The sequence below is a fragment of the Callorhinchus milii genome, unplaced genomic scaffold (assembly GCF_018977255.1).
Source record: "Callorhinchus milii isolate IMCB2004 unplaced genomic scaffold, IMCB_Cmil_1.0 Scaffold1, whole genome shotgun sequence".
NCBI classification, from domain to species: domain Eukaryota; kingdom Metazoa; phylum Chordata; class Chondrichthyes; order Chimaeriformes; family Callorhinchidae; genus Callorhinchus; species Callorhinchus milii.
Window position 1 is genome coordinate 25,213,573 of NW_024704742.1, and position 14,343 is coordinate 25,227,915.

The window sequence follows — 14,343 nt, forward strand, 5'->3', positions numbered from 1 at the left end:
TATGCACGCTTTCATTGCATCGAGGCTTGACTATGTAAACTCACTGCTTGTCGGCCTCCCCAGCTCCTCCCTCCACAGACTGCAGATCATCCAGAACTCTGCAGCCCATCCTTGCCCAACTCCACTGGCTTCCCATCGCACAGAGGATACAGTTCAAGATCCTGGTCCTCACCTTCAAAGCCCTCCGCGGTCTTGCTGTCCCATACCTCTGTGACCTCCTAACCCCCTACCGTCCCCCTCGCTTCCTCCGCTCAGCAGGCTTTGGTCTGCTGCAAGTCCCCCCCTTGCATGACTCAGCGGGCCTTCTGCCACTCTGCCTCCACCCTCTGGAACTCCATCTCGCAGTCCCTCCATCTCGCCCCCTCCCTTGCCACCTTCAAGACCCATCTCAAGACCCTCCTTTTCAACCGTGCTTTCGATTTCCCTACTTCCCCCCCCCGCCCTCCATCCTCCCTGACCCCAGTCCTGGGCTCGGGTCCGAATCTCTGTCTGTCCAGCACCTTGGGACGTCCTCCCGATGTGAAAGGCACTATACACATGTCATTTTGTTGTTGTTGTTGAGCCCTTAGTCTGCAACTCCAAGACATAGCTCACCACTCCTGGCAACTTACTCAATCAAATACCTGCTTTCAGTTCACCTGCTGCTTCCTGATCCCTTTCCCAGAGTTGAGCAATTTTCCTAAATTTTGGTCCTTTGTTACAGTATTACCATGTAGTAAGTCATTTGTAGCTTATTAAATTGGTTTATCAGTTACTAAAAACGTGCAGTGATTTGTGGACTTAGCCTGCAGTCAGAGTTTGTTGCTGACCAGAAATCTATTCATCCAGTGAATTATATATTCCTGCTACAAAACCTGCTGTAATGCTCCAAGCAGAATGGCTCATTCCTCAGTTGTTTCATGCTTGAGCTGGTTTTATGAGCAGTCCCAGTTCCTTCTTATAACAATACTTGCTCCTTTACTATAACAGAAAAGGTAGAGATGACTACAACGTACATATGCTTAAAAACTTGGAATACTCGGAAAAGAGCATTGTATGCATCTGAAATTCACGTTGCTGAGATCAGTTTATTCTTGAAAACAAATTTCAAGCTTGCATGGCCTACAGAATCACCATGTTTTACAGTCAATCCTATGAATCATTTTCAGATGAACTGATGACACAAAAGGTGCTATATCAAACGCACAAATTATTATCACTTGTTATAAGGTCACACTGAATACCACCTCAAATCATAATAACTTTTGCATTTGACATAGCATCTGCAATGGTGAAATATCTCAAAGTATGAGACAGTAATTCCTGTTACTGTGCATTATGGTGTCCTGTAGCTCAGTGGTTCGAGCACTCAACTTGCAAGAGAGAGAACTGGGTTTGATTCAAGTTTCCTTACTAAACACACCTCTGATTATCTAGCAGTAAGTAGGTTGTTAGGCAGATCACTTTTCCAGGGGTAATAACTCCTTCAACAAAAAAAAAGAAATTGTCACTTCAATCCACGACTGTTTGTGGGACACCGCTGTGTGCAATTGGCTGCTGTGTTTCACCCACAAAATATAGTCAATTCACTTTGCAGTATATTCTGTGAAGCACTTTGAGTGGTCTCACAGACGTGATAAGGTACTATATTAAATACAAGGACTATTATTATATATTGATGAAGCATTGTTCAATATACACTTTTCATTCAAATATATTTGCTTTGGCCATGTCTCATTACATCTTTTGAGCACACAACACTTTGAGATGTCTAGCTGACGTGATAAGGTGCTATATGAAATGCAAGGATTATTATTATTTGTAGGTGAACCCAGCAGGCATAGCCCACAGTCAGGAGGTGAATGACCTATTTATTTATCGGGAGGACTGTTGGCCAGAACACTGGAAGAAACTCCATTCTCTTTATGGCAGTGTTTTAGTTTCCTTAATGTCCCACTGAGCAAACAGACCAAACCTTGGTTGTTAACTTCTAACCTGAAGGATGACATCTCTGCCAATGTGGCACTCCTCAAACACTTCACTGGAGTGTCAGCCTGTACTATGATAGACCTGCAGTGCAACGTTTAAACCAGCAGATCACAGCCTGGAATCAGGGACTTTTTACAGAAGCAATTTCGCTCCTGGAAATAAGGGAATGAAAAATGCGAAATTTCAAAAGAGATTTGAAGTGAGACAGCTGAATTATCCATTGGTTTCAGATTTGAACACTTCCCACCCCAACCCCTACCCTCCTGGCTTCAAAACAATGGTTCAGCCTAAGATCTCTGTTCGCCTGATCACAAAGCATCTTGGCTGAAGTGATACTCAGTAAAGTAGGTCTCAGATGCTGTTTCTGGACATAAATAAGGAGTTTTGTCTCACTATCACTAGGTGCCAATTCAAGTTGATGGTCAAACAATTAGAAAAATACTTCAGTCCAAAATATGCTTTGCCCCAAAGCCAAGGGGGTGTCCAAACCTGAAGCCAGTCGACAATTAAGAATTGACAAGGAGTAGAAAATCAGGGCCATCAAACCTACACCGATGCTATTCTTCACATATGCCACCCAGCCTAATCTCTATCTTGCTTGGAGTTTCCTTGTAGTTGAACTACTATAGTTCCAAGGTGAGAATGTTTGATAACAGAGTGTTGGAAATGGAGTCAACTCTCTGTGGCCGTCTCATTAGTCTATTCCAGTCACATGGAAACTTCCATTGTCGGTGGGATGCATGGAACTTCAGTTGGTTTAGATACCTTTAAGCATGGTGATAGATTTCGGCATTTGTCCCACTGAAAAACAATTGAATCCCACTCTCACTCTTTCTCCCCCATAGTCCATTGCTTTCATCCAAGCATCTATCTAATTCCATTCTAAAATAATTACAAATGCCTGGGCTATTTATTTTATAGACTCAAGTGCAGTTTGTGGCAGAGAATTCCACATTCCAATCTTCCTCCATGCAAAGAGTAATAATAATAATAATCCTTGCATTTGATATAGCACTCTTCACGTCGGGAGGACATCCCAAAGCGCTTCACAGAACACACTGTAAAGTGAATTGACTGTATATTTGTGGGCAAACGCGGCAGCCAATTGCACACAGCAATGTCCCACAAACAGTCGTAGATTGAAAATGACCAATTTTTATTATTGTTTTTGGAGGGATTATTATTAGGCGTGTGGAGTAAGGAAACTTGCCCAAGGTTTCGCCCTGACTGGAATTGAACTCAGGTCTCTCACTTGCAAAGCGAGTGCTCTAACCACTGAGCTACAGGACTCCAGAGACTATTGCTGATATGAGCCCCTTAAACTTTACTTCTCTTTTTGCTCTTTGTTTGAAAATAATTTGAACCTCCTCCCAGGTTTTCCTAACCAGGAACATTCGCTTTAGATTCCTGGTAAATCTAAGCAGATCTATAGCAATACTATGCATCCTTTGTGGATTGTTGATAAATGTGCTTGTCTCAACAGATGTAACCAATTCCTCCAGCCAAATGTCCTGACAGTAAGGGAAATCCTTATTTGATAAATCCCAATAACTTGGTGTTTTGAACTAGTGAGCTGTGTTTATTCTGTTGTTTAGATTCATTATTAATTTTCTGTGTTAAGTGAGAAAACGGGTGATGCTGGACAGTGAGTTATCAAACTTTATGATATGTTGCTGAGGCATTGCCTTGTCTTTCTCCCCCAGATGTTGATATACCTGTTGTATATTTCTAGCAGTTTTTGTTTTTATTTCTGATTCCTGGCATATTGTTTCCTTTTACTCGAACTGGGTTGTGGGTTCAAACCCTGTATTGGGACTTGGGACTCAAATACTTTAAAGTGGCAGTGCTGGGCTTTGTTGAATTGTTGTAGGTAGCGTACTTGTTGGATGAGACGTTATGTGGTATTCTTTGCAAAAAATCTATGTATATATTAAAGCAGGCATAATCAGGGTCCTGGGATATTTAATATAAAATGCTGTGATTGATGTGAGGTGGGGACTGATGGACTTGTATGCTTCCAAGTCTAACTCAATAAACCACAAGTTACTTAAAACTGTAGGATACCGCTTTAAGAATTCAAGAATAATTAAGAAAGGAACAATGAGATAAAGACAGGAAGCACAAAAGGACACTGAGAGTAGAACAAATTGGTTTGATTAGTTAGTAATAAAGAAATTTATCTGTGCTTTGGATTGAGAATCATTACAAAATAATATCTGCCTCCGATTCCACATATTACAGTTAAACTAAAGTCACATCTGCCTAGTCAAGTGGACTTTAAAGATCTCCTGGAACTATTTGAAAAGAGAAGGGAGTTTCTCTTGGTGCCTTGACCAACAATCCCCCAAATAAAATTGGTCACTTGCGTAATGGTTGTTTGTGGGACATTGCTGTGTGCAAATTAGCTGCCGCATTCGCCCACAAAACACAAGCGAGACACCTGGATTCAATTTCAGGCAGGGCGAAACCTTCGGCAAGTTTCCTTACTCCATACGCCGGCTAATAATCCCTCCAAAAAAAAACAATAATAAATTGGTCAATCCACGACTGTTTGTAGGACACTGCTGTACGCAATTGGCTGCCACGTTTCGTCCACAAATATACGGTCAATTCACTTTACAGTCTATTCTGTGAAATGCTTTGAGATGTCGAGAAGACGTGAAAAGCGCTATATCAAATGCAAGGATTATTATTATTATTATTTCTTTCATGTGAAAGACACAGCAGTAAATGATCGTAAATTGTTGTTGCATAACTTCCTGTCCTACAGAGAAACACTTCTCGTCCACTCATTTTAGTTCCGAAGAAGGGTCTCACCTGAAGCCTTTTTCTATTCGATGACACTTCATTGTTGTGCACTTTTTGCATCTCAGTTTTTTTTCTGGGCGAGAACCTAGATGCTTTATATATGCTAGTATAAACATGCTTTTCAAAGAGCTCCTGAACAATTGCATCAGACTTTGTATTGTGTTGGGATAGTGTGGGTTTGTGATGTTCCATTTGCTGCCTCTGCAGGGGGAACCTGTTTTTTCGTGTTTGGCACACTAAACGCAATAATAGCTCAACCGAGGTTCTGGTAACAGCGCTGAGTTCTTTACTCTGTTATTTCCTGACTGTGTCTCCATTCTATAACATGTTATGCCCTTTTCAATCTTCTTTCCGCTCCCTTTATTCCCATTGTTTCACAGTCTTGGCCTAGGCTGATACTCCATCCACTTTGGGAGCCCTGCATTGTCCTTCAAGTGAGACCTGACAATGGAGTCCTGTAGCTTAGTGGTTAGAGCACTCGCCTTACAAGTGAGAGACCTGGGTTCAATTCCAGGCCGGGTGAAACCTTGGACAAGTTTCTTTACTCCACACGCCTAATAACAATCCTTCAAAAAGAACAATAATAAATTGATTATTTCAATCCACGACTGTTTGTGGGAATCTACTGTGTCAATTGGCTGCCGCATTTCGCCCACATATTTACAGTCAATTCACTTTACTGTATGTCCTGTGAAGCGCTTTGAAACGTCTAGAAGACGTGAAAAGCACTATATCAAATGCAAGGATTATTATTATCATTAATGCAGCGCTCGCAAACTGGACAAGGTCAAGTACTTCACTACTGTTTGTGAGACATTGGTGTATGCAAAATGTACTGCGGCATTTGCCTATAAAATAATCCCCACACTTTACAAAAACTTTGTGAGGCGCATTGGGACATTCTCACTGTTATAGCCGCTATATTAAATGGAACGATTATTTATCAATAATCTTCATCTATATCCACCTTCTCAATTTTAGTGGTTCTGCCACTGTACGAGATGCACTGGGTCAGAGCTGGGGTTTTCATAAAAAGATTAACAAACAGAAAATCCCAGATGTGTCGTGGCTTATTCTCGGGAATTTTGCTTCAGTGCCACTCTGAAGACCAAGTTCTGCAAACTTGACACCGGAATGAAGTTCCAGAGTCTGTCAAAACATTTTTGGAGTCGAGGATATCTTAAAGGCTTCACAGGATTTACTGTAACGTATAACAACTATGCTTTCTGTAATAGTTAATTAGTGCCCACAATCTCCACAACAGCCATGGATCATTAATTTTATCTGAGGAATTGTTGGCCAGAGCACCAGGAGAATTTCTCTTCTCGTTTCAAATAATGCTATGGAATCTTTTAGGTCCATCTGAATGGACAAGTTTTGTTCATTGCGGCTTTGGACTTTGCAAATTTTAAAAAGAGAAATGATGAAGAGGCATCTCAATTTATATTTCCAGTTCTTCACTAAAGAATTTGTGCAGAATGCACGTTCAGTAGAATGAGTTCTGAACTTTACAGTACAGTACAGTGCTCACACAAAGATCCTGCTTTCAAGTGAATATGTACTTTATGGAATCCGGTCGTAAATTATTCACCAGCTTTTGCAATAAAGAAGAGAGGGTCAAAGGTTTTCTGAGCAGCTGCTCTATCTTTCAAAAAAGTGTTGGTAATCAATATTTTCATTCTAGTTGGTTAAGGTAATAGCTGACAAGACTAGTAATTTTGCACATGTCCCATCCTCTCACCTTCAACATTGCCACTGTGTCTGCCCTCTAGGATTCTGGAACACTTGCAAAGGTTCTTGTTGAAGGTCAGTGATGTTTATTATAGACTTTAACATTTTGTTTTACTCCCTATCATCCTTTACCAATAAATAACAATTTATTTAGTCAGCAAATGCCTGAAAAGCAAAAAATGAGTAACTGAGGTTTTGCATTGTGAACAGATTGGGATGGCTCATGATTTCCTCACGTTATGACTTTATATTTGATTTGCAAAAAGTTGATTTTCTCCAGGCGAAGTTTAAATCAAATAAACCGTATAATACTTGTAAGCTGTGGTAGTATTGACTTTTGATGGGGGAGGCGGAGATGCAGTTTTCATCCAGATCCATAATGTATCTTCTTGGGAGGAGGGCTGAGAATGAGGGGTCAGGTAAGCGGGTCTCCCTGGATTGGCTTTGCGATCACACACCTGGTAAAAGCTGGCAAATCCACAGCGATCTTGCTGGAGGCTGATTTACCTCTGTCTGGCTCCTCTGTGAGATTTGAAGGTTTAGACAAGGCCACGGGTCTGTAAACCGAAAGTCCTCATAGTTAATGCTGGACACATATGGTCCTGCATTGTAACTATGGAAAATTCAGATCCCAAACTGTACTAGTTCTAATCATTTGGAGTTACCCTGGCTCAGTTGGCATCAGTCTCACCTCTGAGTCAGAAGACTGTCACTTTAATACAGTGGATCGTTGGAGGTGTAGTCCTTCAGACGAAATGTTGAACTGAGATCTCGCCTGCCTGCCTGTTCCGGTGGACATTAATAATCCCACAGCACTATTCGAAAGGAGAAGAGTTTTTCCCAGTGTCCTGGTTGACAATCCCCCAAATAAAATTACTCACTTCATGGCTGTTCTGTATGACATTGCTCTATGTAAGTTAGTTACCATATTCGCCTACAAAGCACACAGATACTATACTTTACAGTAATTCCCGTGAAGCGCTTTGGGATGTCCACTTGATATGCAAGGCATTGTATCAAATGTAAGGATTATGAATATTTATTATTCATTCCTTTCTGTTTGATGTAATGTCTTCAGCATTAGCGTAGCAGGTCTGTCTCTTCGCAGATTCAGCACTTGTGACGGTATCAGTGTGACTTTGCAAGCCTGGATCTTTCTTTACTCAATCGATGCTTCATGTGCCCCACCATGTAAATTAATTTTACTGAATTATTTTACGAACGGTATTTTTGTGTGTTGCGTTTGTCCTTTTGCTGAAGTGCTGGGTTCTGTTGGGATTGGGCTTTACGGGTGTTAGACCGTCCTCTAATATGCTGTATTGGTAGCTGGTCGCATGTTTATTATGGGAGAATGAGACCAAATAGGCCAGAGTAGATTCTTGATCTGAACTGATCTTGTAATCTCGTAATTTTTGTTTTAAAGTGCGTAGAGAACAGCTGAGAAAACAGCCATTTGATTTGCTGCAGTCGCTCAAACACATCAAGAGTCAGGAGCAGAATGCCCTAGTGGACAGTCCTGGATCTCCCTGTATAACAACCCGACCCTGTACAACTGATGAAAGGACAGGGTCTACTTTTTAACCTTTAGCAATCTGACTCTTACTGGTCCAAAATCAATCACTCCTAAAACTTCTTTCTCACTGTCACGCTTAAAACCAATGGAAGAGTCACTGAAAATAACAGATTGTCTCTTCTCGTCACTTGGTAGCATTTTTGAACCATAAATAAAACGGAAACACGTTGTCTATTGAACAGTGTATTTTTAGAGTATTGAAAATCAATGTCTTATGACATGGAATGTCTTAAGATTCCATGTAAAGTTGTTATCCCACCGTCTATGAAGTCTCAATTATGGATGTGGAGTAAACGCACATGTGGCATAACGTTATTTTGAAATGTGGAAAATAATTTAATGCCATATGCTTCAGATGTGGGATTTAGAACTGTCTCCACACTATTGTGCTTAATGGCAGTCAGACTGTGCTCTGTGCTACATCAACCTCGTCCCCTTCGGTCCGAAGGGCTTACATGTTCGATGCTAAACAACAGGTGTACTCGAAACGTAGAGTGTTGAAATCAAGGTTTATTACAAGGTATACAGACCTGTAATGATAATAATAATAATCCTTGCATTTGATATAGCGCTTTTTCACGTCTTCTAGACGTCTCAAAGCGCTTCACAGAATGGACTGTCAAGTGGATTGACTGTATACTTTGTGGGGAAAATGCAGCAGCCAACTGCGCACAGCAGTGTCCAAAAACAGTCGTAGATGGAAGTGACCAATTTTATTATTTTGTTTTGAAGGATTATTATCAGGTGTGTATAGTAGGGAAACTTGCTCAAGGTTTTGCCCTGTAAGGATAGCATCAGGACTATTCTGCTCCCTTTTGACTTCCCTCTTAACTGTTTTGCTCCTACATTCTATGACTGAGCTTCCTCAGCTCCCTCTTTGCTCCTACGTTCTCCTACATTCTCTGACTGTTCTGCTCCCCCTCATCTTCCATCAGCTCCAACGTCTCCCAATGATTACTGGCGAAACCTCTTCCTTATATCCCCAAACTATCCTAAACTTGTTTTCTACAACCCTGAGAACCTCATGATCTGCTTCCTACGAGGTGCCAAGTTATCAATGTCGGCTTTTTTGCCAAGGACCTCTTTATCTCTTTCCTTGAACTTCCATAACTAAGTCTCTCTACTATCTCTTTCACAGTCCTCTGGGTACCTTGTATGAATGATATGGTCAACAAGCATGGCATTTCCTCTGTGTCTACTGGGGTTAACTGTTGCAGTGTTGATACACCTGATATGCTACTGCAGTTTTATTGATTTGCTTGCAATGTGTTTCTCGGGAAGTTTGTGTTTGGGGATTGTATGTAAGTAAGTACAACAAAATGCATCACACATCTATTTTGCTAGTTTAATGTTTACCTTCACTTGGGTATTAATAATGCTATCGTTCTTTTCCAACCATTTGCAGAATAAAATCCGCTCTACACAATGGAGAATGGTGAGGAGGAAGTAAAGAATTGCAATGATGTCAACAAAAACGCCTCACATGTTAGTCCTCTTTTTCTCTCTTTTTTAAAGTTTGTACAGAGAATGATTATCAAATCGAGGGATGATAATATTCCCCACCCACAAAATATGCAGTCAATTAACTATATTCTGTGAATCACTTTGAAATGAGATAAGAGGCTATATCAAATGCAAGGATTATTATTATTATTAATATTCGCTCTGACGTTGATTCAGTTGGCAGAACCCTGCCCTCTGGATCAGAATGATGTGGTGTTCAAGCCCTATATTGATATCTGAGCTCTTCAACTAGGCTGATACTCCCAATTCAGTGCTGGGGAAAGTGTTGCTTTGTCAGAGGTGCCGTCCTTCGGATGAGATATTAAACCAAGGACCTTTCTTATCTGCCTGTTCAAGTGTGCATTAAAAATACCAGGACACCATTTAAAAAGGGAAGGGACTTTCTCCTGATATCCTGACCAACTACCCTGCAAATAAATTATTCATCTCAGCTGTTTGTTCAACCTTTATGGTGCAAAAGGTTGTGTGCTGCTTTATAAAGAGTCAATTACATTTGATGGTAACTACTTGTGAAGCACTTTGAGATATTTGAATATGGTAAAAACCCAGCATCAAGACTTTCTCTTACGTATAATAATATAATTCCCTCTTCCACGGTTCCAGCTGGGATCAGACATGAGTAACACTCTCTACTTTGACCAACAATTAGGCCAGTTACTTTGCAGTTTCTAGGTCAAAGATAGTGGGAGGATGACTCCAAATGCTTAACAATGCCGGAAGGATACGCAAAGGGGTGTGAAGGGGAAAGAAAACCAAAAAGTGTGGCCAAAGCTGTACATTTTGAAGTAAACTGGTTTAACCAGATATTATACCACTGCTTGCACATTGGACTGGTTGGACAGCCTAACTGCAGTACAATTATTGTCAACTCACCTTCTCAAACTTAACCTCTAAAGGTTATCATTTTCATGTTATTAAAGAGTTGGCAGTCCCAGCAGCTCTTCACTGACATCGAAGATGTCGCTGAACTCAGATGGTGAGCAGAGCTCAGGACATGCTGCTAAGCAAATATGCAACGAGTAAATTGGTCGCTTTCTTGGTTGTGCTTGTCTTTTGCTTTCTTTGTGTGTTTATCACTCAACATACTCAGTGGTCGGAGAAGCTATCCTGCATTCAGGGCGCTATGTATTCTAATAATACTTACATTTGGTACAGCGCTTTTCACGTCAGGAGGACTTCACAGAATTTACCCTGAAGTAAAGTGACTATGTGTTCTGTGGGCCAACTCAACAGCCACGTTGTGCATAGCAGTGCCCCACAACCAGCCATGAAGTGAATAACTAATTTTATTGGGGGATTAAAACACAAAATACTGCAGATGCTGGAATCTGAAACAAAAACAGAGAGAGCTGGGAAACTGACAAAGAGTCGTGGACCCAAAACGTTGGACTAACTTTCCTTTCTCCATAGATGCTGCCTGACTCACTGAGTTTTCCCAGCTCTCTCTGTTTTTGTTATTGGGGGATTGTTGGCCAGGACATTTATATAAATGCAAATTCTTGTTGCATTACACGTACCGTTTATTTTTGGATGACTTGGGGGAATAACTGATGAGTGTAGATTTTTATAGAGTTTTATGGAAGGTGTGGGAAAAAAAATCTTTAATATTTACAGTAGCAGCCCTGGCTTTGGGGATTTTGGGTAGGAGACGAATTCTCTGGAGTTGGTGTGGTATAACATGGGGCTTCAGGAGAAGATACACTTTATGTCACAAGGCATTTTTTTTGTTGTCGAGCACCATTTTCATTACTGTTCTCCCGATGAGCATTTTTTCCAGCCAAAATACCTTCATTCTTACCCAATTAATAAATTCTCCAGATCTGAATGTTCCTTCATGTCACTGTGCCTTTCAGAGGCGTAGAAATCCCATCCTTACAAATTTTTACAGTAGCATCTACGTGTGAACCTTGTGTTTCAGCAGCCTAAGAAAGATTAAATACAAGCAATTGTGGCCACAGATTATTTAGGAACAGGTCAGGTTGGCATTTTGAAATCTGTCAAGCCTGTGCCAAAGGACAAAATCTTATAAAAAAGGTGCACATTTGAGCACAGCCTTGGGCTTGAATATAAACAAAATGACTCCCCAACATCACAGAACTGGGACACATTTGGCTGTTTGTGGTTCTGCTTTATGCTGCAGGGCAGTTTTCTGACCCTGGACGGAAGGTAATTTGGTTACTTTTTATAAACATCAAAGTAATTTGATTTATATCTTAATAAAACCAATTCTGCTTAACAGATCTGATGCATGGAAATACTGGTGTAACAATCGCAGGTTGTGCTGGTCAGATCTTGCTGTGCTCAGGTGGCTCTGTGCTTATCTGCAAAATGCACATTTATATAAGGTGCTATAAAAAACGCAATTTCCAATGGAATAATACAAATAATACTTGCATTTGATATAGCGTCTTATCACATCTTTTAGACGTCTCAAATTGTTTCACAGAACATAATGTAACGTTAATTGACTGTACATTTTGTGGGCAAAATGTGTCCAGCCAATTGTGCACAACAGTGTCCCAGCAACAGCCGTGGATTGAGTGACCAAATTATTTATTCTTTGTAGAATAGTGCAAAACTGAGCAAAAAGTGGAGGAAATTGGAGTTGACTGAAAGAATATTCATGGAGATAGGTCAAGAGAAACATTTTGGTAGCAGAGAGAGAGAGAGAGAGAGATTGTCATATGGAAACTAGTTTAGAAAAAAAGTGTTGCAGAGGAATGGAGGCAGGTTGCTCAGTCGCCTTTAGTGCTGTTCTCTGTGCAGTGGAGGAAATGGATGGTCGTGCCGTAAATCATGTCGAAAGTGAGGGGCTGAGCTAGAAGCTTGTTGTTTAGTAAGGAAATAAAGTGATGTCTCCCATCGCACATTGCATCAACAAAAGACTGAAACATTCCATAGTTCATCTTGTACTATACCTGTGATTATAGAACGGCATTGTTTGACGCAAGTATCTGACCACTCCCTGTACAAACGGCAAAGCAGCAATTAGGAAATAAATTGGATTTTAAATCCTGTGGACATTAGCACTGCAAATTATTTTGATGATAGATACTGATTGTTCTTGACTGGGTAACAATTTAATTGTATCGCCCTCCCAAGGAAGAAATCGCACATTCAGGCTTGACTCAACACCACGGGTCCACTCAGTACAGAGTGTACCAGCCTGGCTCAGTTGGTACCACTCTCACCTCTAAGTCAGAAGGTTGTGGAAACCAATCCCCACATCCTTCTCAAAGCCCTTCTCGTGAGAGGCACTGTACCAAATGTAAGGTTTTCTTTTATATATTTGTTCCTGCTGCATATCCTGCAAGCTCTGCAAAATGTTTTTGAAGGATGTTTATTGATCCTCAGCTGATTTGTTCTTGAGTCATGCTTCCTAGTTAATATCACTTACCGGTAGTACGAAATGTTGGGCAAGTTTTCCTTACTCCACACACACGCCTCTGTTTACCTAGCAATAAGTAGGAACCAACTGGTTAGTTGATTGGCGGATTGCTTTTCCTAGGTTAATAATTCCTTTAAAAAAATCATAATAATAAAATTAGTCACTTCCATCCACGACTGTTTGTGGGACACTGCTGTACACAATTGGCTGCTGCAATTTGCCCACAAAATATACAGTCAAGTCACTTTACAGTATATCCTGTGAAGTGCTTTCAGATGTCTTGAAGACGTGATAAGGCGCTATATCAAATGCAAGGATTAATATAGGGTTATTATTACCTCAGCTCTCGTACTCCAGACATTTGTCCATCTAAAGATGGATACACGTATTTATTATGTGCTTTTACCATATCCCAAGTCAAATTCAGTGTTGGTAAGTTATGGTCACTGTCACCTTGTAGATCAACTATTTTTACTCCCTGATCAGTGACGGGTCAATGACTGGAAACAGCCACTGGTGTACACAGAGTCATGGCAGTCAATAAACATTTTTCAATCTCTTTATGTTTGGCAAATGGTACATTTAATACCGTAGTGGGCACAAGGGGAAGAGAGGTGGAGCCCCTGACTTCTTAAGGAGGTGCTGATATCCACCCTCACACCCCCCCACCCCCATCTCTCTCTTGCTGGGGCTGGGCTGAGAAGGATGGAGATCAAGGGAGCTGCATGCTACAGGAGACTTTTGCAATGAAAAATACCATTGTGAGTCATTTTACCTTTAAGCTATAATTTTGTTTAGGTTATTACCCCCAGAAAGCGATTCGCCCCCAATCAACTAACAACCGGGTTCCTACTTACTGCTATGCGCGTGGAGTAAGGAAACTTGCCATAGGATCCCCCCATTCCCCCCCACACCCCCGGTATTGAACCCAGGTCCTCTCACTTGCGAAGTGAGTGTGCTAATTTAGTACGCTATGGGACTCAAAGTCTAAGTCAAATATGCACCAATTTGTTGTGGGACATTGTTGTGCGCAATTGGGCTGCCGCGTTCACCTACAAATACACAGTCACTCCATTTGACAGTAAATCCTGTGAAGTGTTTTGATTTGACGTGACAAGGCGCTATATCAAATGCAAGGATTATTATTATTACAGATTTTATAAATGTTTTATGCAAATCGTATAAAATTTGACTTGTGATTAACCTGCATTTCTTGTAAGTCGTATTAAATGTTATTGTCCCGACTGATATGACTAATGGAAGTTTACCTCTAATATTGCACTGCAGCCTTAAAACACATTAATGTCAATCACATTTTGTAGAACAGAATTGTTTGCATTTCACAAATACT

General features: G+C 40.8%; 1 protein-coding gene across 6 annotated transcripts in view; it reads left to right on the forward strand.

Annotated features, from left to right (window-relative positions):
* Nucleotides 1–14,343, forward strand: part of slc2a9l2 (solute carrier family 2 member 9, like 2) — a 191,068-nt gene that overhangs the window by 16,944 nt on the left and 159,781 nt on the right. For 2 of the 6 annotated variants that reach the window (XM_007897331.2, XM_007897330.2), the window contains exons 1-2: nucleotides 6,508–6,582; nucleotides 9,486–9,565. In XM_007897331.2, the coding sequence (XP_007895522.1) occupies nucleotides 9,506–9,565 (60 nt within the window). In that variant the 5' untranslated portion in view covers nucleotides 6,508–6,582; nucleotides 9,486–9,505. Of the gene's footprint in view, nucleotides 1–6,507; nucleotides 6,583–6,908; nucleotides 6,927–9,485; nucleotides 9,566–14,343 lie in introns of those variants that run through there. The other 4 variants (XM_007897325.2, XM_007897328.2, XM_007897324.2 and 1 more) reach the window with 3 other exon arrangements.